The 23,020-nt window shown below is 50.5% G+C and overlaps 1 protein-coding gene across 8 annotated transcripts in view; it reads left to right on the top strand.

The window, feature by feature from the left end:
- Positions 1-23,020, top strand: part of PDZK1 (PDZ domain containing 1) — a 54,077-nt gene that overhangs the window by 13,751 nt on the left and 17,306 nt on the right. The window contains exons 1-3 of one of the 8 annotated variants that reach the window (XM_051856002.2): positions 2,210-2,333; positions 2,921-3,002; positions 21,174-21,406. In XM_051856002.2, the coding sequence (XP_051711962.2) occupies positions 21,197-21,406 (210 nt within the window). In that variant the 5' untranslated portion in view covers positions 2,210-2,333; positions 2,921-3,002; positions 21,174-21,196. 8 annotated transcript variants of the gene reach the window in all.

The following is a 23,020-nucleotide window of genomic DNA, read 5'->3' on the forward strand; positions in this document are numbered from 1 at the left end:
AGGGGATATATTTATGGAAGAAAAAAAAAAAACAGGGAAAAAGGGGTCAGGGAGATTACTTCCTACCTTGGTCTGGCTTGTGGGAGGGGGGAAAAAAAGAGTTGTTTCCTGCAGATTTGCAGCTGTAGGTCTGGACTGAGATATGCTTGGGCTGTAACCAACGGTAATTATTGGCGTGATCCAGGAACACCCGGGCAAGTGTTGAACATCCGTTGGCCAAGGCTGTGGTGTTTTCCTCCCCATCCCAGGGGTCCCAGCCCAGTTGCCCAACAAAAGCAAAAGGCTCTGCCCAGGCTGCCAGGTGCTTCCATTGCTACAGCTCAAACCAGCTTGAGCTCCCAAGGAAACAAAACAAAGCAATTCATGGGAGATTTCGGATTCAGTACAGAATCTGTTCATAACTTGTAGCTATGTGCCCTCTACGGGTACACCCGGACTTAACGCCACGCACCCTCAAGGATAGGGCTGCCTTACACGGTATTTAGAATTTTGGAGACTTAGGGTTGGAAGGGATCCAAGAGCTCACCTGCTCCAGTTGGGCAAAACACTGCCTGAGGAGCCAGGCCGGGCAGTGCTGGCTCTGCAATCCTCGGGCAGGATTATCAACCAGGTGAATTTAAGCTTTCTTATCTGTAGGAGGGGTATCACCTCATAGGTTTGTGATGAAGGTCAAGCAAGATAACGGCTATCAAGGCTTACCTGGCACAAGATAGGTAGTTATTTTCCCTCCTCACTGATGTCTGGGTCTATAAACAATATCAGTCAATAAAAAGACTTACTCTGATTTGCCATAATCAGTTAAGAGCCACCCCAGACCTTGTTAAATCTAAAGTTAGGGCAACTATGATTCAGCTGAGTGTTCCATGGAAATGGTTTGGCTGTTTCCAGAACTTGCCCACTTTTGCTTAGTGTTGAACCAGCACAGCACCAGCACAGGGAAGGCTGGTGGCCACAGGGGGACGGGGTAGAGAAGCCTTTTTTTCTTTTTTCCACTCTTTTTTTTGGGGGGGAGTGTTAAAATACACTTTACTGGTTTAGGCTCTATTTTCCTGCTGAATTTTTTAAATTAAAACAAATATAATGAAAATTAAAAATGTTATTTCAAAAAATATTAAGTTGAAAACCTTAAGGTATTTGTTATTTACATGCAGGACGATTCATCTATTTTAGGCATGTAGTTTGATGAAGCAGGTGGGCAGCCATCCATCTGCACATTGGAGAGCGAGCCCTGGCCTTAAAACTTCCCTTGTTACCTGGTGACTTTCAGAAGATTTGCATATCAGCTGGGAAATCATGTAACAAGTCTTGAAGTCACTAAGTGACTTCTGGGGGGGGGGAGGCTTTTTTCTGCCAAAGGCTATTTGGATATTTATAACGTCACTCATAGGCCATACAAAGTGATCAACTTAAAAATTAGCCTGCTAGAGACTTATTGAATTTCGAGTCTCATCCGTGGTACCAGGTTACTTTGGCAGGGCTAGACCAAGTGATGTCACGGGGCCTTCTACAGCCCCACTAGACCATCTCCCAGGGTGAAGCACTTTTCTTGAGTTTTGGAGAAAGGAAGGCCTGTGGGATCGATGCACCAGCGCTCAAACATGTGAAGAGCTGTTGTGTGCGGACATAACAGGTGCTGCCCACAGGGTGGAGGTGAGGGGTGGTTTAACTTAACCTAAGAAACAAACTTCTGAAAACAATGTAATAACAACCCTGAGCGGGAGAGGCAGAGAGTTAAGCAGGAATCACTTCACATCAAACACGTGGGATAGGGTACACCAGAATTGCAATCCGGGTGTGTGGCTCCTCAACCCAGGTGTTCTCATTCTCTTCGCTGCGTTGGAAGACAACAGGCTGCCGAGAGGGCACTAGCCTCCAGGTAGAAGATGACCTGGTACGAGGAAGCACCTCAGATGCCTGCCGGTTTAAGCCGTTCACCCATTGGCTCAGCTCATGTCTTTGTGGGGGGTAGAGCCTTGACAAGTGACCCTTCCAGTATGGGGGGGGGAGGGGAGGGAGGGGAGGGGGAGGGGCGAGGCCCCTCGTTTGCCTTTGCTTTGCCTCGCAGCCTGGAGCAGTCTCTTGCCCTGATTTGCAGTGTGGGTTGAGGATCCAGGTCAGCGAGAAGCTGGTGCTGGAGCTGCCTGCGTGGGTGCCGCTGACAGGAGTCAGCTGCAGATCCCGGGGCTGAGCACGGCACTGGCGCCCAGCGGGGGCAGCGGGGCAGAGGAGCTGGCGCAAATGCCTCCCACCTGCTCCACCGGGCTTGCCTGCGCAGCGCTGCGCGCGCGGAACAAAAGATCAGCTAGATTGGAGACGGGAAGCAGCAAGCTCAGGTGAGAAAGGGAGAAGGAAGCGAGTGTATAAGAAGGGAGCCTGGGCGCTAAGAGCACGTGCGTGCGTTACCCGCTGAAGTCCTGGGGGGTAGGCAAGTAAGAACTTCCAGGGCAGCGAGGAGGAAGGATGACCAAGCTGAGGGCTTCTTGGCCCCCTGGCCTTCCGCTGGGTGAGGGTTGCACAGGCCCCTGCTCCCCAGGAAGGCCTTGGTGTGTGAGGATGCTCTGGTGATGAGCCTTGGCCCTGACCTTGGTTCTGGGGGCAGTAGAGGCTCTTGACAGGGTGTTGGTTGAGTGTGACCAAGGCACCCACCAGAGGGACAACCAAGGAAGGCAGAGGCACCTCCTCCCTGGCTGCCCCTCCCTCCACTACTCCCCTCTCCCCTCCCCACCTCTGGGAGGTGCAGGCCGGAAGCAGTATCCAGCGTGGTGGGACAAGTGGGCGAGAGCCTTGGGTTTGCTGAGGGTTTTTCAGGCTCCGCAGCCCGGGGCGCAGCCAGCTGGCAGGGAGCAGGACAGAGGTCACCTGCATCGGACCACAAGTCCCTGTTAAATACATCAGCTTTTAAATCAATCTTTGTTCAAAGTCCAGTGAGTTCCAAGACTAGTGCTCAGCAGCAGAGAGAGTTCCCGAGCGAACAGAGCGGCTCCTCTTCGTTCCAGACGCAGGTAAGGACGCGCTCCCAGTCCCCGGGGCCGAGGGTGCTGGCCCCCCGGGCCAGGCGACCTTGTTTTGCTCAGTGAGTAGCTGACTGTTGAGGGCAGAAGAGAGGCTGGGGGTTGGGGGAGGGAGCCAGGCCCTTTGGGGCTGGGGGGCCTGGGTGGGGGTGCTGGGGATTTGTCCACACGCAGAGAATTTTTCTTTTTCTCTGCTGGAGATGTCCCTACCCGCTACACGGTCAGGGCTGCGTGGCGGAGGGAATGGTAGACTGAGGTGAGAAAAAGCTCCCGGGGCTGTGTGGGCGCTGGATGTGCAGCCAGAGGGAGCAAAGCCGCAGTCCCAGGAGCTTTCTACTGTGCCAGGGCTTTGAGTGTTAGGGAAGACTTCCTTCTGAAAGCAGATCTTAGAGGACACAGTTAACTTCCCTTTCCCGCTGGTTAATAAAGCGGGCACCTCTTGTCCCTGTACTGCATTGTAGGGCTAGGAAGTGAGCATGCCTAGGCCAGCTGAATTGTCAAACACAGCACCCCCAGGCTCTATCTGCCCAGTAGTTTAGAAGTTGCCTGGTTTAATGTGACCCCCGGGAGAAAAAAATCGTGACTTTGAAGTTCTCCCCCAATGATTGTGACATGCAGGCAGTTTTGGGAGCCACGAGGGGCTCATTTGCTAAGCAGAGGGGGCAGGGGACTTAAAGACTACTCTTACTAAGGGTTCACCAGCCAGCAAGACTCCTGGTCTGGGTTGGATCCAGTGAGGAACACGGTTGGGCCTGCTCCGCGAGAGGAACGAGTTCTTCCTTATTTACTAAAATCTCTGCAGTGTGGCACCCAGGTTTTTGGTTCTGCAGCCAGAAGTGCCAGGTGTGTGTGTGGGGGGGTGAGTTTGACTGTCTCGGCCCTCAGCTGTCCAGGCGCATGGAGTCAGTCTTTCCCCAGCATGGAACCTGGGGACTTGGAGTTTTATGATGGATGGCCAAGGAAATTGTTCTTGCTTTGGACTCTTTTGTGCATTCTCTGCACCATGAAATATGCAGTCATTAGGAATGATATCTTAGGTTCATGGATCACTGCTAGACAGCTGCTGGGCACCTGGGGGAAAGGAGCTCGACCTGGAATACAAATGGCCAGGGTTTGGATTCTGTTGTTGGCCATTAGCCAAGTCGCTCAACCAATAGGAGCCACAGGAAGGCCTCTCGGCTTTTCCCCAAGGTTGTACTGAAAATAAAATTAGAAGAATGTGTTTGAGGGTATGAAAAGCACAAACAGAAGATGCTTACGTTTGAATGTTTGGATCTGTAGAACAGTGGCAAGAAACAGCCTTGCAGGCAGTGAGGAGACCTTGTCCCAGGCTTTCAGTCTCCAGGAGCCTCCGTGTGCTCAACTGCAAATAAAGGGGTGAGCTGACATGACCACTGATGTCCTTTCAGTGCACCCAGATAACCACTCGGGCACATCCTGGAGGCTTGATCAAGTGTTACCGCCCCAGGAAGGACTTTCTAAGGACAGGCTTCCTCCTCCAGCCCACCGCTGTCTGTCACTCACGGCCTTTATCCTCAGAGGCGGTCTTGCCTGCTTTCTGCTGTCCCCTTTGCCAGATGTTAAGCCTCAGGAGAGAAGGACTCTTGCCCTGTGGGTAACCTGCATTCCCTGCTCTTCAAACAGTAGCTGGCACTGAACAGAAGTTTAGGAAATGACTGTGGCAGGGGAGGACCTGGAAGAATAGCCACAGGCTGTTTGATAAGCTGCCCCGGTATGTGGTCACCTGGGTGGGGCTCAGCTGGTCCCACCTGGATTAAATGAGCCTCACGTTTTGAGTAGTGAGCTGGAGCTGAAGGTGTTTCCCTCAGCCCTCCGGGACCCCTTCCCTTAGACTTTCTTTTTTTTTTTTTTTTTTTGACAGGCAGAGTGGACAGTGAGAGAGACAGAGAGAAAGGTCTTCCTTTGCCGTTGGTTCACCCTCCAATGGCCGCCGCGGCCGGCGCGCTGCGGCCGGCGCACCGCGCTGATCCAATGGCAGGAGCCAGGAGCCAGGTGCTTTTCCTGGTCTCCCATGGGGTGCAGGGCCCAAGCACCTGGGCCATCCTCCACTGCACTCCCTGGCCACAGCAGAGAGCTGGCCTGGAAGAGGGGCAACCGGGACAGAATCCGGCGCCCCAACCGGGACTAGAACCCGGTGTGCCAGCGCCGCTAGGCGGAGGATTAGCCTAGTGAGCCGCGGCGCCGGCCCCTTAGACTTTCATGAGTCACCGTCCAGATTCCCTTCATCTCTTTGCCTCACAGTTAGAAGTGTCGGTGTTGGAAACGGAAAGCTGTGTTCCAGACCAGACCTGGGACACATAATAAGACTATTTCCTTATCGGGCAAATGGACACAGTAGATCCTAGCACCTGATGTTATAAGGGTTAAATGGGAGGATGCATATAGTGCCTGGTGCAACCTAAGCCTGCTGTTCCAATGAACATTGGACGGCTGTGTGATATGCTTAATCCCAGGGAGTGGAGGAATCCAGGCCGTGGCAGGAGTTGGATTAAGTAAGGAAGATGGTCTCCAGTCCACCTGATAGCTGCTCTTGGTTTGAGATGGCCGCCAAGTTTTTAAGATTTTATCTATTTGAGAGGTAGAGTTACAGATGGAGGGAGAGACAGACAAAGGTCTTCGATCTGCGGGTTCACTCCCCAGATGGCTGCAATGGCTGGAGCTGGGCTGATCTGAAGCCAGGAGCTTCTGGGTCTCCCATGTGGATGCAGGGGCTCAAGCACCTGGGCCATCTTCTGCCTTCCCGGGCCACGGCAGAGCTGGATCAGAAGAGGAGCAGCCAGGACATGAACTGGCACCCATATGGGATGCTGGTGCCACAGGCAGAGGCTTAGCCCACTGTGTCACAGCACCAGCCCCAGCCATCAACCTCTGAGGCACCAAGTCTGGTTAGAGGCACAAATCTGGATTCACGAAGCTGGGTGGAAGGAACCATGAAGTCCTATTAGGAACATAATCAGACCCAGAATATTCCATGGTCTTTCTGCCAATTGTATTGAGTGCATACCTGGTGGGGGTGAGAATACAGACTGGGGTGACGGACCCTTGCTTTTAAGGGAACTTAAGTTGATGGGGACGCAAGACATAAACCCTAGTGTAAGGTGCTTCATTCTCACCTGACTATCCTTTCGACATGCCCTCTGGGCTTTCTGCACAGTCACCATTGCACAAATGTAACTTGTGCTGTCCCTTCTGCCTGGAATGCCTTCTTTCTCCCAGGTCGAATGACTTCCCACAGCTGGGAGGCAGGATAGATAGTGAAAGAAGCCTGGACCCATCTGGGTTTGAATCCAGGATCTGTTTAACCACAGAGCCACGAGAAATGAACTTTTCAGTTCCCCTCCCCACCTTGTAAAATGACCCATGAGGATTAAATTGGACTCAGAGTTCCTGGGCTGATTCCTGGAGGCCAGCAGAAGCTCAGTCAATGTGTGTAACAGAATCTTCATGTAAATATCCAAACACCTGTGCTGTTATTCCATGGTTGGGTTTTGAGTCTCCTCACTGGGCTCCAGGCTCTTTGTAGGGCAGGGTACTGTCTGATGTGGATTGTGCCCTCATACTTGTCCTGCAGCAGGTCCTAAATATAACTTGAATAGGTGATTCTTGAAATTCAGAAGCTGTGATACCTTCAGACTGTGTTGGCCGTGCAAAGCTTTGTGCATGTGAACCTAAAAATGGAACTAAGCTTTAAATGGGTAAGCCTTAAACTTATTCACTTGGAAAAATGTTTGCTCAGAATCACTGTGAGGGGCTGGCACTGTGCACAGTGGGTTAAAGCTCTGGCCATTCCGAGTCTTGGCTGCTCTTCTTCCGGTCCAGCTCTCTGCTGTGGCCTGGGAAAGCAGAAGATGGCCCAAGTCCTTGGGCCCCTGCACCTGTGTGGGAGACCCAGAAGAAGCTCCTGGCTTCGGATCAGCACAACTTTGGCCGTTGCGGCCAATTGGAGTGAACCAGCGGATGGAAGACCTCCCTCCCCACCTCCCCATCTCTCCTCTCTCTGTTAACTCTGACTTTCAAGTAAATAAAATCTTAAAATCTGTGAATGAGTCAGAAGTGGGGACCATCCGCCAGGCAGCGAGTGTGGCATGAGCAGAGGGCAGCCTGGCTGTGGGTGGCTGCACACAGCTCTGTTTGCATGCTGGGGAGCAGGCAGATGAGCTGCAACTGGGGTAGGCTGAGCAAGTGGTCTGGGCTTCTGTTCCTTGAATTCAGTTTTCAGGGACAAGGTTGGGAACTTTGGGAGGCAGTGACTGGGAAGGACTTCAGGTGGGAGTCCAGACCTAGGAAAGGAGAGAGAGGCTAGAAAAGCAAGTTCCAAGTGTCTTGTAATGCAAGATGCTAATCTGGGGGAAGTCCCAGCCTCAGCCACTCCTCAGAGTGGTTTGGCTGTTGTCAGGTTCCTGGTCGATAGCTCCTATGGGTGCCTCTGTTTCCACACTATGTTGGCTCCCTCTCTCTCTCCAAACTCCTAAAATGTCTAGAGAAGAAACAGAAGTGGGAAAGGCCGTGGCCATTCGCCCGGAGTCCTGTGATATAGGGTGAAGTGTTTTTCATGGTGGCGGGGGTGGGGGTGGGGGTGGGGTACTTGGTACCAGTAAGCCAAATGAAGTTTGGGATAAGCAGATTCCAGTTTTTATCATAAATGAGAAAAAATTAAGCACTGGACCTGGGACTTGCGCCTTTTCAGATAATTCTCGATGGAATACATGCCATTAGTTTCCCACACTTGATATCTGTCTTTGGCCAAGATCAAACAGGGACTATCATAATGGAGAAGTATAGGAAATCCCTGTTTTAGGGCTTTGCTTATCTTTGGATTTTTGATACTTAAATATACTTCGGTGTTTGAATTTCCACTGGTTTTGCTTTTCAAAGTAGAACTTCAGGTGGCCTGAAGTATTATCTGAATCAAAAATGCAGGCTCTGCTCTAGGTAAAACATGTTGGAAAAAGATGAAGTTGAATTGCCTTTATCTTCCATGCTAGAGACATCTGTCAGTACCAGCTCACCTGTAGTAGGATTTCATTTTTTATTAAAAATATTTATTTGAAAGGTGGGGGAAAGGGGAGGATATCTTCCATCCACTGATTCACTCCCCAGATGGCTGCAGTAGCTAGGGTGGGGCCAGGCCAAAGCCAGAAGCTTCATCCAGGTCTCCCACATTGGGGAGTAGGACCCAAGCACGTGGTCCATCATGCACTGCTTTCACAGGTGCATCAGCAGGGAGCTGGACCAGAAGTGCAGCAGCCAGGACTCAAACTGGTGCTCTGATCTAGGATGCAGGCATTGCAAGGGGTGGCTTAACCTGCCATGCCACAGTGCCGGCCCCAGTAATACTTCTTTTATAGTGTTAGGAGAAACAGTGCATGCCTGGGCTTTCTGGCAGACTCTGTAAGATCACGGCTGGCGGAGGGTGTGAAGCCCTCGTGTCAGGGCTGATGACTATAGGGAGCTCTCAATCTGCCACTGGTTGCAGACTTCACAGCACACAGTCTCCACCAGCTGTCTTTTCCTAACCAAAGTGTGGTGCTCCTTGCTGTTTCTCTTCATGGAGCACACACGTGCTGGAGGAGCAGCATTCCATGCAGAGGCACCTGGTCAAACTCCGGGGGATGTTGCCCTTTTGCTGAAGTTCCAAGTGTTTTACAGACGAGCATGGAGTTCAGTTATTGGAAGGCCAATGACATCTAGCTTGAATGCTGCTGGAGAGATCCTGCCCCCTTTTCCCCTTATGACTCAGTGAAACATGTTTTACTCAGTGGTTGCAAATCCTTTCATAGCTGCGGTAGCTGGCGTTAAACGCTTCTCACCGGCTGTCTTGCGAAGTTTTTACTGTTGAGGTTTTTTCATGGTGTCGCATGCCCTGTGGGACAGGCTCTGCTATTTTTGTACACTGCCTGCATAACTGATTCCTAATTACTGTTAGATAAGGTGATGGGTTGTAGATTCCCGTATTTATGGAATACCAGGTGTTCTGGACATCGGGAGCTAGGGGAGGACAGTGGCACTGGGCTTGGTCTTTCCTGATGGTGGCCGCTGCAGCTGACCACCACCCACCAAGCTGCCATCTGCTTTTCTGCTCCAAGAAGGATGCTGCGTATCCCACTTCCTTTCCCGAATCTTCTGGACGTTCAGGGATGCTGTGTGGTGGGGGGTCTGTTCACTAGTTGCTCCCTGGCTGCCATGGTCCACGTGTGGGCCAGGTCTCCGTGGAGAAGGTCACGCTGCCCTTACCGTATTTTCTCCAGCCTGGTCTGTGTCTTTGGTTCCTCGTGCTCCCTGCCGTGAGCACGTGGTGGGACCCTTGGGACAGCTTCATCCTGAAGTTCTGGTAAAGCTATCTGGATTCTTATAGCTCCATGATGCATAGCATTTGGTTAAATTTTGTAATTCTCTAGCTTTCAGACTTACATGAAACTTGCGGGTCCAGGGAAATCCAAGCTCATTAGTTGAGAGTTGTTGCATGCGGAATCTTTCGCCCTGACTCTTCAGCAGCTAAAATTAGCTTTGCAGAGGTTTCCTGGAGGGAGTGAAGGACTCCAGGCCTGGTAATCAAGGTGCCCAAGGGTCCCTGTGCCATTCTCTCCTCTTGTGAGCTTCAAAGAGAAAAACGAGAAACACCGATGAAATTTCTCCTAGAAAACGGGATTCCCACTGCACTGGGGGTCCCGCGAGAGGGCAGGGAAGGTGTGGGCCTCTCTGCTCCAGGTGCCGTGCCTGGGTGGAGCCTCCTGTTTGCTGCCTGAAGTGGTCCACACCTACTTCCCCTTCACACCTTCGGCTCACACATGTTTTCACAACAAGCAAGTCTGAAACTAGGGTTAGAAGCTCTGTTTAGCTCTAGAACCTTGTTCTTTCTAATGCGCTTTGCTGAAGTAGAAAGCTGGGGAAAATGGAAATGAAAACAGACTCCCTTTACATTAGCAACATGCTCATGCGGCTGTTTCGAACTTTCATTACTGGGAGTGACTGTTTAAGGATTTTTTTAAAAGATTTATTTACTTAAGTCAGAGTTACACAGAGAGGAGAGACGGAGGTCTTCCATCCGCTGGTTCACTCCCCAGTTGGCCACAACGGCTGGAGCTGCACCTATCCGAAGCCAGGAGCCAGGAGCTTCTTCTGGGTCTCCCACATGGGTGCAGGGGTCCAAGGAGTTAGGCCATCTTCCACTGCTTTCCCAGGCCATAGCAGAGAGCTGGATAGGAAGAGGAGCAGCTGGGACTAGAACCAGCGCCCAAATGGGATGCCGGTGCTTCAGGCCAGGGTGTTAACCCACTGCGCCACAGTGCTGGCCCCTCTGAGGATTTTCTTAAAAGTTGATTTTCCCATATCCCTTAACTTTTGCAACTGCTTCCTCAGTGGCTGCTGCTTTCCTTCCGTCACTCATCCTGCTGAAGCTGTTCCTGAAATGTCTCCTCTTCCCAGGCCTATCCTCCTGGCTTCTCTTTTCTGCAAATGTATGTGGGCCCCGTAGTCTGAAATTCCAGCCCTGGGCTCATTATAAATCTGGAAATCCTCACTTCCTGTTTTTTAAGCACACCAAACCCCAATATAGGAGAAAAGTTACCACTCTATTCTTGTTGTATGAGGAGAATTCAAACATTTCATGTAACATGCACATTATAAAAAGACCATGGACTTTAAAATTTTTTTACGGGGCAGGTACTGTGGCTCAGCAGGTGAAGCTACTGTTTGGGATGAGTGTATCCCCTATCAGAGCACCGGGTCAAGTCCTGGTTCCTCACCTTCTGATCAAGCTTCCTGCTAATGCATGCTGAGAGGCAGTGCGTGATGGCCTAAATGCTAGGGCCCCTGTGCCCATGTAGGAGACCTTCCTGGAGTTCCTGGCTTCAGCTTGGTCTAACCCTGACTGCTGTGGCCATTTGGAGAGTGAACCAGTGGACAGATGATGATCTCTCTTATTAGTCTCTGTTACTCTGCCTTTCTTTTTTTTTTAAAGATTTATTTTGTTTATTTGAAAAAGTTAGAGAGGTAGAGACAGAGAGGTCTTCCATCCGGTGGTTCACTCCCCAGCCAGCGCTGCGCCAATCCGAAGCTAGGAGCCAGGAGCTTCTTCCAGGTCTCTCATGTGGGTGCAGGGGCCCAAGGACTTGGGCCATCTTCTACTGCTTTCCCAGGTGATAGCAGAGAGCTGGATCGGAAGAGGAGCAGCCGGTACTAGAAGTGGTACCCACATGGGATGGCGGCACTTCAGGCCAGGGAGTTAACCTGCTGTGCCACAGCGCCAGCCCCAACTCTGCCTTTCATGTAAATAAATAAGCAAATCTTAATTTTTTTGGTGAAAATATACTCATTCTAGGGAAGGTGTTTGGCTTAGTAGGGATGCCTGCGTTTTACGTTGGAGTACCTGGGTTCAAGTCCTGATTTCAGCTTCTTACTGATGAACACCCAGGAAGGTAACATGATGGGTCAAGTCTGATCCCTGCCACCCACACGGGAGCTCTGGGTGGGCTCCTGGCTCCTGCCTTTGGCCTGGGCCAGCCCCAGCTGCTGGGGTGTCTGCAGAGTGAACCAGCAGATGGGAGGGTGTTCTTTCCCGTTCTTTCACCATCTCATTCTCTCCCCTCTCCTTCTCGAATTTGAAAAACTGAGGTTCTGTCACATATTATGGTGAGGGAAAAAAAAAAGCCATGAGAGACCATGCTGATTGGTCTGCTATAAATTAATTATACACACACAAACACATGAGAGAGTACTTCAAAAGTTTTTGGAAATGAGATCTGTTTTGGTGCAGCAGAATTTGGAAATCCAGGTGTAGTTTTTTTTGTAATATGTGTGTTCCACGCACTCCTTGAAGACTCCTCATATGTCTGGATTTCAGACTTTTTTAGGCCAAAATAAGTTCATTTTAAAATTTCATTTCTATGAGCTTTTGAAGTCCCTGTGTGTGTGTGAGCGAGAGAGATGGGGGTGGGGGGATGGGGCGGGGGGGTGGGGGTGGGGAGCAACTCTGCTGCTGTTGGAAACCCTTTTTGCCAGTGGTTACAAACTGCCAACCCCAGAGGCTCCATTCTGTTTTGGTTTACATGGAGTTTCTGAAATAATTGAAAGAAGTGTCAGTTTTCAAAAATGGGGACCTCTTTGTAAACCTAGATCTCAGATCCTCCTGAGAGGCCGGAAGATCTGGTGCGCAGGCGTCCAAGCCCCTCACCCTGGGATCCCCCCTCCCCCGCCCGGCTGACACTGGCCGGCCTCACCCCAGGGCGCATTTGGAGCTCTCGTTCCGCATTCTCAGAGGTCCTGATTGTTGTCAGCGGCTTCACAGGAGATACTGAAGCTGTGGTAAGTGACTTTATTTCTCCTTTAACCCACACCCCCACACTTTCCCTCGTGGCCTGGAAGAGAAGGGACCCCCCCCCCCCCAACATGGTGGTGACCCAGTCTCCTCCATATCACCCCTGATCTACAAAGTTTTCTTTTTAAAATGTAACTAGAGTTAAGAGAATGGATGACTAGGAATCTCTTATCCACTGGTTCATGCTACCCCCCATAGCTGCAATGTCTGGGGCTGGGCTGCAGCTGAAGCCTGGAGCTGAGAACTCAATCCAGGGCTCCCGCGTGGGTGGCAGGAACCCAACTCTGAGTTATCACGTCTGCCTGCCAGGGTCTGCATCAGCCAGAGGCCAGAGTCAGGGCTGGAGCTGCGAATTGAACCCTTACTGTGATGTGGAAAACAAGGATCTTAATCTCTGGATGAGATGTCAGCACCCCCCCCCCCCCATGGCTTCCTTAATGCTAAAAATAAAAGGCTTCATCAACCCCACTCTGCTCGGGCTGCGTCCCGGCGCTCCCACATCTGTTCCGCGATGTGTCTGTACTTGCTGCTTCTGGCATTACCATGCCCCTGCCTCTCACTCCTTTCTAAAGTTAGTGGCATTTTCTCTACTTCTTACTTCTTGTTGTCATTCGTCATTGCTGACTATCTTGAAATTTTTAAAGTTTTGATGACACTATAATTAATTTTTAAAAAGATTTAGTTATTTGAGAGAGTTGGAGGGAGAGACAAAGATCTTCTGTCTGCTGGTTCACTCCCCAAATGGCCACAACAGCCGGAGCAGGGCTGATCTGAAGCCAGGAGCTTCTTCCGGGTCTCCCACGTGGGTGCAGGGGCCCAACCACTTGGGCCATCTTCTACTGCTTTCTCAGGCCATAGCAGAGAGCTGGATCAGAAGAAGAGCTGCTGGGACTCCAACCAGTGCCCATAGGGGATGCCGGTGCCACAGCTGGAGGCATAGGCTACTAAGCCACAATGCTGGCCTCAGACACTGTAATTCTTGGCTTTCTGATTTCTGCTCATTTCTCTTCAGCTTCTTGTCACCTTGTTTTTGGTGTCACCTGGAGTTTTATCTTGGTCCTAAACCTGGACTCTCGTCCAACATCTCTTGAACTGCATGTAATGTCAGCCATGTCCTCTGACTTATACCCACCATCAGTTAATGTTGCTTTCTCATTCCTCATGACTACACTGTACTTTCAGGACATTGCTTTCTGCAAGTCATCTGGACATGAACTTGGCTTCCTTGGGCAGCACTCAGCCTCGGTAGGAAGCGTTATTCAGAAGGTGCTAGGGCTGTGTAACACAGACTGGGAGGCTTAAACCTCAGACGTTTCTTTCTTTCTTTCTTTGACAGAGTGGATAGTGAGAGAGACAGAGAAAGGTCTTCCTTTACCATTGGTTCACCCTCCAATGGCCGCTGCGGCGGGCGCGCTGCAGCCGGTGCACCGCGCTGATCCGAAGCCAGGAGCCAGGTGCTTCTCCTGGTCTCCCATGGGGTGCAGGGCCCAAGGACTTGGGCCATTCTCCACTGCACTCCCTGGCCACAGCAGAGAGCTGGCCTGGAAGAGGGGCACCCGGGACAGAATCCGGAGCCCCGACAGGGACTAGAACCCAGGGTGCTGGCGCCGCAGGCGGAGGATTAGCCTATTGAGCCGCAGCGCTGGCCTCCTCAGACATTTCTTTTTTCACAGTTCCAGAGGCTGGAAGCCCAAGATCAAGGGGTCAGCAGGTGTGGTTCCTCTGCGTGAGTCTGTCCCTGGGGTCTCTTCCTGTTTACAAGGATACTAGTCCTCTTGGATGAGGTCTCTACCCTTAAGAGCTTATTTAACCTTAACTGCCTCTTTTTTTTTTTTTTAAATATTTATTTAAGAGAAATCTTTCATCTGTTGGCTCACTCCTGAAATGCCCGTAATGGCAAGGGCTGGGCCAGGTCAGGCCAAAGCCAGGAGCTTTGTCCAGGTCTCCCACGTGGGTGGCAGAGGCCCAAAGGGTTGGGCCATCCTCTGCTGTTTTCCCAGGTGAATTAGCAGGGAGCTGGATCAGCAATGGAGCAGTTGGGACTTGAACCAGCACCTGTATGGGATGCTGGCACTGCAGACAATGGCCCAACCTGCTGTGCTACAGCACTGTCCCCCCACCCCCTTAATTGCCTCTTTAATGTACCCTTCTCTGATCATCCATTGGAAATTAGGACTTCAGTGTATGGATTTAGTGGGTGGTGGCCAAGAGGGCACAACTCAGTCTGTAACAGAGGAAAGGTCAGGGTTTAAAGTAGGGGAAGGTATCAGTGTTGGTTAGCAGACAACACTGGGCTGAGGTCACGACGTTGCAGCTTTACAATTGCACGTTACAGAGAAGCACGCAGAGTAAGGAGGTTGCTGAAGAATTAGGGTATTGCAACTCCAGGCTAGGAGGAGCCAAAAGTACAGCTGTGTTCACTGTGCACGTTCTGCTCTGTGCTACAGGGAACCCTTCCTTGTGACGGTGAAACCACCACAGGAAAGCTGTGTGGAAGGCAGTAGACAGCCGCTCGGGAGGGGAGCAGGAGCCTGCCGCTCCTGGACGCTGGTCAAGGGCAATGGAAATACGTGTCTTGGACATCTGTGCTGGTGCACCTGTTCACTTTGACACCTCTGCGTGGAGAAATCTGACGGAACAGGGTCAGAGTTAATACTCTGTCACCTAGTCCTCTCTGGTTCCTCCCCCTCTGTCACCTGTGTTCTGTTTTCATGGTTACCATGCTGGGTCAGGTTCCCTAGCTGGAGTGGCTATTTGGACAGTGAAATAGCAGATGGAAGATCTTTCTGTCTCAATCTTAAAAAAAAAAAAAATAAATAAAAAATAAATAAAAAATCCTTGAGTGGTGCCCAGTGTCTACCTAACTAAGCCTAGATACTCTGGGCTGGTAGTCTAGGCTTTTCTAGTCTGTCAGCACAGTTTATCTTCTGGCTATCCTTCAACCACTGGGTTTTCAGTTCTCCCTTGTGATAGAACAAGGACATAGCCTCAGCCATTCTTGCTCATTGCCCAAAAGATAGATAAGCATTGGAATGTATTCCTTGCCCTTGAAGCTCAGTTGGGTCTCACACCCTCTTGCCCTCAAACCCCACCCCCCACAGCCACCTGAAAAACCAGTTGCTCCAGTTCCAGGAACTCACCTTTGCCTGCTGCCCCCTGCCCTCACCCCCATCCCTAGTCCTCCTAAAATACAAAAAGACCCAGCCTCTAGGGTTTGGGGCCTTCTGCCACGTGTTCTGTCAATGTGCACATGGGCAGTTGGTCACCCACCTCTACGAACTTATTTCTGAATAAATTCTGTCTGGCTGTAAATTCATACACTGCCTCCTTTTTATTCTGCACTTAATTTTCTAACATTTTGGTACCACACGGAGGAGACAAATCTGCAACTCTTCTAACACCTTGACCATGCACCATGCCCAAGAACCTTCTACCCGTGCCTTAATGTCCACACCGTTGTCTGTGTTGGACATGGTTGTTCCCTATTCTGTGCCTGTGGAAGTCCCACCCATTTTGTCAAGCCTCAAAGCAAACCCTACCTATTTGGTGAATCTTTCCTTAATCTGTCTGATGCTTTAGGTAGTATAGCATTTATAGTCTCATACTGGTGATTAGCTTTGTACTAAGGCTTGTCCTTAACCTGATCCAACTATAAAGTCCCTTGAGAATAGGGGTGGTATTTTTCTGTATCCTAACTACCATTTAATATTGTTTTGCATAGGAGTATGAGGGGAACATCTGGCATGAACCATTGAAATCAGGTGAGGGTAGTTGTGTCTTAGTGGAAAACTTTCTTGATCCTGCACAAATTCACCTGTTCCAGCATGCTAATTGTGGGGAGGGAAGAGGTGGGTGGGGAGCAAGAGGCTGAAGTGGTGCTGGCAATCACCAGTCTTACTTGGGGTTCACAAGACGACCGGTGGAGCCTCGGGCTTGAGTGGAGCTTGGGACCCCACCTATGAAGGGTGGGGGAGAGGACAAGAGGAATGGTCTCAGCTTAAGTGTCATCACACTTGGGAGTCCCTCTGAATTACGTCTGAGCATGAAGAGCCTATGAGAACTGTTAAAAGGTTTTCATCTACTTGATTCTACATCTGTCTGACTCGGAACTAAAACTTAGGGAGAGAGGCATCAAGCACAGACTTTAGATTGCCCCTAATATAATTGACTGGGGCACTGATTATGGACAGAGCTGAGCGCTTAAGACTGCATAGAGTCCAAGGGCCTCCTATTCAGGCTGCCACCTTGGCTTCTCAAGTTTGTCAAGGTGACAGTTAATAGTCCATTCAACCTTAACATCCCTCTGTGACCTAGGAGGGAGTTATCCCAAGGTTGAAGGGAGAGAGGAGGAGTAAATGGGGGCGTGTGTGTGTGTGTGAGATTTTTTTTCAAGCCCAGAGATTCTACATCAGTAGATCCAAGGTGGGGCTCAAGCACCTACTTGGATTTATCTTCTGAGAGCCAACTAGGATTGAGAATCAAACTTGTGATTGTGGGCATTGAAAGATAATGGGCCACACCTGAGAGCATGTGCAAACAGTGGTGTGGTTTATTATCACCAGCATCACCAGGTGGTCTTTAGCTCTGCACTGTTGCAACCACGTATAGCCAATCACTCGGAGGAAGCCAGCTGGTGCCTCTGGGCTCAGAGATGAAGGAAGAGCCTGCAATTCTTGCTTACATCGCTTCTCAACAAGTTGCCATTTATTTTTCTTAGGAGTAGAACTTACTTTTCCCTGGTCATTTTTTGTTTTTGTTTTGTTTTTGTCTTCAGCTGCCTCAACATTCCTTTTCGAAATAATACGGGAGGCTCATAGGAGTTGGATGAATAGCACTGCTTTTGAGCAGGAAATACTTCAAGGAATTCCTTGTTCACTTTTGTGTTTGGGAAATGTTTTGTGTTCTTTTCAGATTCCCACTGATCTTTCAAAGGTAGACACATCCCAGGGTTTTGACAAGTGACTTTAAAATCCCCATACCCATTTTTCCTTATTTTGTTGGGCTTATGAGTCTTCATGTCCATGATAATTCTTCTTGAAGTTAAGAATTCTTATCTGAAAGGCAGAGAGAGACAGCAAGTGAGCAAGCTCCCATCTGCTACTTCACTTCCCAATGCCTGCAACAGCTGCAGCTGGGCCAGGTCAAAGCCAGGAGCCCAGAGCTCCGTCTGGGTCCTCCGTGTGGGAGGCAGGAACCTAACTACCTGGGTCATCACCTGCTCCCTCCCAGAGTCACATTAGCGAGAAGCTAGAATCGGGTTGGAACTAGAACTTGAACCTTGACACCCCAAAATGGGATGTGGGGACCCCAAGTGGTATCTTCACTGTTCTGCCAAATGCCCACCCACCCTTCCATGATAGTGTTTAGTAGACAGTTCCATAGATAAGTTATCTTCATGGCCTTGGGCAGGTGTGTTTTGCTACAAGGCCTGAAGATAATGGAATCAGTTGAGTTGGGGTCTTCCTCTTTTTTCCCCAGTTAGCCCTGTTGAGAAAAGTCTTGCAACTTGCCGCCTGGCATACAAACAGGGGGCAATGGGCTTCCTGCAATCTTGGCTGACTTGGCTGTGTCGTGATGTCCTCAGGAACAGCTCCCAGCCCCCAGGCGGAGGAGTTGAAGGTCGACTGAGGATCATGAGACAAACTGTGCTGGTGTTTGCTAGGGGCTGAGAAACTATGGGCTGCTTTGGGCTTGGAAGAAGTCCCCTGGAGCCCACAGTGATTTCTCTACTCTGGAAAATAGTCCAGTGGCTTCAGCTCTGTGTACTCTGGCCACATCCAGGGTGCCACCTACCCTCCTCCATGGTCATTATCCAGCCTGCCTAACCCTTTGAATGCACCTGCTTTCTCTTTTGATCATGGGTATATTATTCAGTTTCCTGGTAGCAACAATCTAAGCCTTTTGGAAGAAAGTGGGGTCTGAGTATGATTAACATGATTAAATAAGCTTGAGAAAAGTCTCTGGCACTCTCCCCTGGTCCTCTCCTGTCTGCCGGCAAGTGCTTTGTTCTCTTTCCCACGCATAAGCGACTTTGTTGCCAAGTATTGACTGTTTTCCCCCAGAGTTCAGCAATGGTTATAGCTTTCTTTCATTTCTCCTCCCTTATTTGGACTATTTGAAGTGGGGGCTAAAATCTGCAGGCTTGACACGTCGTGGTGGCTGGTGCTGGTGCAGTAGTCAGATCCACAGGTAGTCACTAGTCTGTCCACCTGAGTGGTTTGAGCCCTGGTTTTCTGCAGGTGCAGCAGGTGGGTGGGGGCTGGAGAAACAGAAGCAGGATCCTGACGTGGGAAGGCCCTGTGCTCTGCAGTCCCAGCCCCCCTCGTCGTGCAGCAGTGAAAACCTTGCTAAGGTAACTGACTCCAGCCCTGATTCAGGGGTCAGCATGTGGTCCACACACGCAGTGCAGCCTCTTGAGTCCCAGGTGGATCATCATTCTATAAGATGGCGGGAGAAATCAATGGTGTCAGGGTTCCAGGGGTCCCAGGAAGCCCAGGCGCTCGGAGCTCCAGCCAGCATTTCTCCGTTGCTGAGGCCAAGGGTCCTACACATCTCACTGGTTTGGCCTGGGCACCCACCAAGTGATGGACATCAGCATTGATCCATTGGCAGCTGAACTGTGGGGAAGGCATAGATGGGGGCGGGAGGCAGCTGGGGCTCAGAAGGTAGCACTTGGCCTTCCAGGATGGAAGTGTCTCCCTATTTCTGCTGGTCTGACCCAGCTCTCATTCTCTAGATTCAAGTACAAGTGTGCAAAGAAACTGACCTTGAATGTCTGAGGCTTCAGAGCCTGGGTGCAGGTCTCCGTGGTTAGTGTCTGCCTGCTTGAAATGTCAGCCAAACAGATTTTGCTTTTTTGCCCAGAGATGCTGACTTGTGTTTCCTTGCACGTTGGGCTTCGGAGTCTTCAGTGAGCCCCAGGAAAACTTTGCCCCTTCCTCTCTCCCAAACGCAGGACTCATCCTGCCGGGGAGGTGCTCTCGCTCCCCATCCTTGGCTGACACCAGAGGGTGTGTAGCAGGTGCCTCAGGCAGGCAGGCACAGGTTGGTTGCAGACAGCTCTGCCTAGTGGCCTTCTTTCTGATTTTAAGGACATGTTTTGAGTGTGGTGGGATTTGGCCGAGGGTTTCTAGTAACTCTCCCGTGGTTTCAGAAGGCTTTCTTGATTTTCCTTCGTGGCTTTCCTGTCCTGCGAAACTGAGAGCCGCCAGGGATATAGAGGTGAGCTTGAACACTGGTGTGGATTCAGGTTGAAAGTTGAAGTGATGCCCACGTCAGGCTGGGTGACGAGTGGGGAGTCAGGAGGGGCCGTGAACAGGTGCCTGCGTGACTGGCCATGCCCTGCACTTCCCGCCGTCTCCTGCCGTGGCTCTTCCCAGTGGCTGCTTGTGTCTTTGGTGTGGCAGGGCTGCCCAGCTGCCCTGGGTGATGACCACAGGGGGACACAGCTTTGCTTTCCTCTTCCTCGATGGGGAGTCAATTTCTCCTGTTCGCTTGGCTACCTCCTCCTTTGTGACAGTCGGGCTGCCAGACTGCTGGGACCACGTGGGCTGGCTGAGTCACGGAGCAGTGGGAGGCCTCTGGCTGCTTGGAACTGGATGTCTCCGTGGGCACAAAGGTCAGAGATGGTTATCTCTAATCACCAGGGCCTGGCTCCTGGGGGGGTGGGGTGGGGGGAGGCTGGAGCCCTGTGCTATCCATTCTCCACCCCTGCCTGTAGGGGGAAGGCACAGATGGGTCGTTGTCTGATTGACAGGCGACTGTGAAGAAGGAACGTGAGGTCTCACCCTGCAGCCAGTGTCAAGTGCAGACTGCAGCCTTGCGCTGGGGCCTCTGCCCTCCGACCAGTCTCTTGTTCTGGCTGCAGTATTCTATGGAAAAAACAAGAACAACAACAAAATCCCTTGAAGGCAGCAGGGGTTGGGAGAACTGGCAGGAGCTTTCCCCTTAATAACTGGGTACCAAGGCCCCAGCTGCTGGCTTTCACACTGGGCCTGCCTGCCCAGGGCTCAGGGCCCTGCAAGAGGAGGGGGCGGGATGGATGGAGACAAAGGCTGCGTCCAGACCAAGAGCCCTGGCCTGGCCACGGACGCCTTTCTCTGTTGGGCACCCTACTTGGCTCCGGACAGACACTTCAGGGCGCTGTAAGACCACCTTTTCCGTTGCCTCTCCAACTTATCAGGCCGGCCATGAGGCCTGGATTTATTGGTTCGTTGCCCACCTCCTATTTAAATTGTTTCTGGTCTTCATCGTTCTGCCAATATGCCGACTGCTACCGATCCTTCAGTTCTTGGAAAAATCATTCCTCCAGGAAGCCGTTCTTAATTCCCCTGTCCCTGTTCCCGAGACCCATTTTAGGTTCTTCCTTCTCACTCTGTTTTTCTACAGCATAACATTCCTCATGATATTGTAAAAATGTAATTATGTTCTCCTTGATTATGAGAGGCAAAATGTGGGTCTGTCTTGTCTGCATGTTTATCTGCCATGCCATGAGCTTGATAGACTCTTCCAAGATTTTCTTGACCTTGTTGGGTCCTGTATTTGGACTTGATTTCTTTGGGTTAGGGGACAAAGATGAATTCTATTGGAGATCCTGAAATTGAGTCATCTGCGTCCAGGAACAAGTTGAGAATTTGGATCTGGAGCTCAAATAAAAAGGTCATCCTTGGGGAGATAGGTTTGGAAATCCTGAGCAAGTCCCGGAAGGCGGTTCATACTCCAGTGTTGCAATACAAACAGTCTAGACTTGGTGTGATTGGAAGAATAGCATTACAGATAGAGGACAAGGTTCTCACTCTAATTATATTTTCTTTCCCACGGATTAGTCCGTTTGCTTTTCTTCACAGAAATGGCCTCCACCTTCAACCCCCGAGAATGCAAACTGTCCAAGGAAGAAGGGCAAAACTATGGCTTCTTCCTGCGAATCGAGAAAGACACAGAGGGCCACTTGGTCCGGGTGATTGAGAAGGGCAGCCCTGCGGAGAAGGCCGGCCTGCAGGATGGAGACCGCGTTCTCAGGATCAACGGGGTCTTCGTGGACAAGGAAGAGCATATGCAGGTGAGCGAGACGGGGGCAGTGCTTTCAGGGCCCTGTTAGCTTCCACATCTGCTCTACTGGTGGTGATTTTGGGGGTCAGCAGAGCTCAGTTCTGGCTGTCGAGGACGAGGATTTATTATATTTTATATTGGAAAATCAAGTTCCCTACAATTATATACTTGATCTTAACCAAAAGGCTGATAAGCAATCCCTACAATTATATAAAAACTATAAAAATATTCTTAGATGGTTTTAAAAAGATTTATATATTTGAAAGGGTTAAAGTGAGGGAGGGGGAGGGGGGAATGGCCAGGAGCTTCATCTGGGTCTCCCATGTGAGTGGAAGCGGCCCGAGCACTTGGACCATCTTTTGCTGGTTTTCTCAGGCCATCAGCAGGGAGGTAGAGCAGAAGGGGGAGCAGCCAGGACACAAAGCAGTGCTCATATGGGATGCTATGCTCCAGCACCAGCCCCTATTCTTAGATTTTAATAGTGTCAGATCTAACATGCACTGCGTGTACACTACGTGCCAGAAACTGTGCTTGGAAACTTTTTTTGGAAAAGATGCATTTAGCCAGCATCATGATCAGACTATTACTAGTGATTTACCATGATATTGCATTTGGCAATCAAGAACTAGGGTGCAAATAAACTAATTAAAACCCTTTGTTGGGATGCTTTACACTTTCCACAGAGCAGAAACTAACCTGTTATACGGTTAGTCACAAATATAGTCCTTGAGTTTTTTTTGCCCATACACGTGGGCATTGTCTTCTTTGTAGCAGCTGGGCCTTGCCACCACTGTACGCGGTTGGATTCACAAACCTGCTGCATCCTGTAGCTTCCCTGTCACTTCTCTGGCTCTCCTTTCCTGTTAAGCTTTGTTTCCTGGCAGTTATTAAAACCTTCTGCCACTGCTCTACCCGCTGCTCTTACTAGAACCGCCAGAGTAACCTTGATTTTGTGGTTTGGCAAAATATCGTCCACCACCAGCTCAGGGGCCAGAGCTGCTACCTCCAGGTTTCCTCCCTTCATGGCTCCAATATTTGAAGGTGGATCGTCATAATTGCCAAAATCATCGTAGCTTCCACTGCCTCCAGAATTGGTTCCATCATTACCATGCCCGTTGTAAGCATCCCACGGCCACCATGACCCCCACCACCTCAGCCTCACTTCATAGTCATGACCATTCACGGTGTGGTCTTTCTAAATGACAGTCTGACCCACAGCCATGGTCTTCAAGGGTCTCAAAAGCGAACTCTGTCTTGCCGCTGCTTCTCAGTCATTATCTCACTCTAGTTTTCCCATCCTGTTCAAAATCATCTGAGTGATGCTCTGTAGTTCTGTAGTATCATCTTTTTCAAATAAATCTTAAAAAAAAAAAAAAAAAAGTTACAGAGAGGAGAGGTCTTCCATCTGCTGGCTCACTCCCCAGAAGGCCACAACAGCCAGAGCTGGGCCAATCCAAATCCAGAATCCAGGAGCTTCTTCCAGGTCTCCCACACCGGTGCAGGGGCCCAAGGACTTGGGCCATCTTCCACTGCTTTCCCAGGCCATAGCAGAGAGCTGGATTGGAAGTAAAGCAGCCGGGGTTTGAACCGGCACCCATACAGGATGCCAACACTGCAGGCGGTG

The sequence above is a fragment of the Oryctolagus cuniculus genome, chromosome 7, assembly GCF_964237555.1.
Source record: "Oryctolagus cuniculus chromosome 7, mOryCun1.1, whole genome shotgun sequence".
Classification (NCBI taxonomy): Eukaryota; Metazoa; Chordata; class Mammalia; order Lagomorpha; family Leporidae; genus Oryctolagus; species Oryctolagus cuniculus.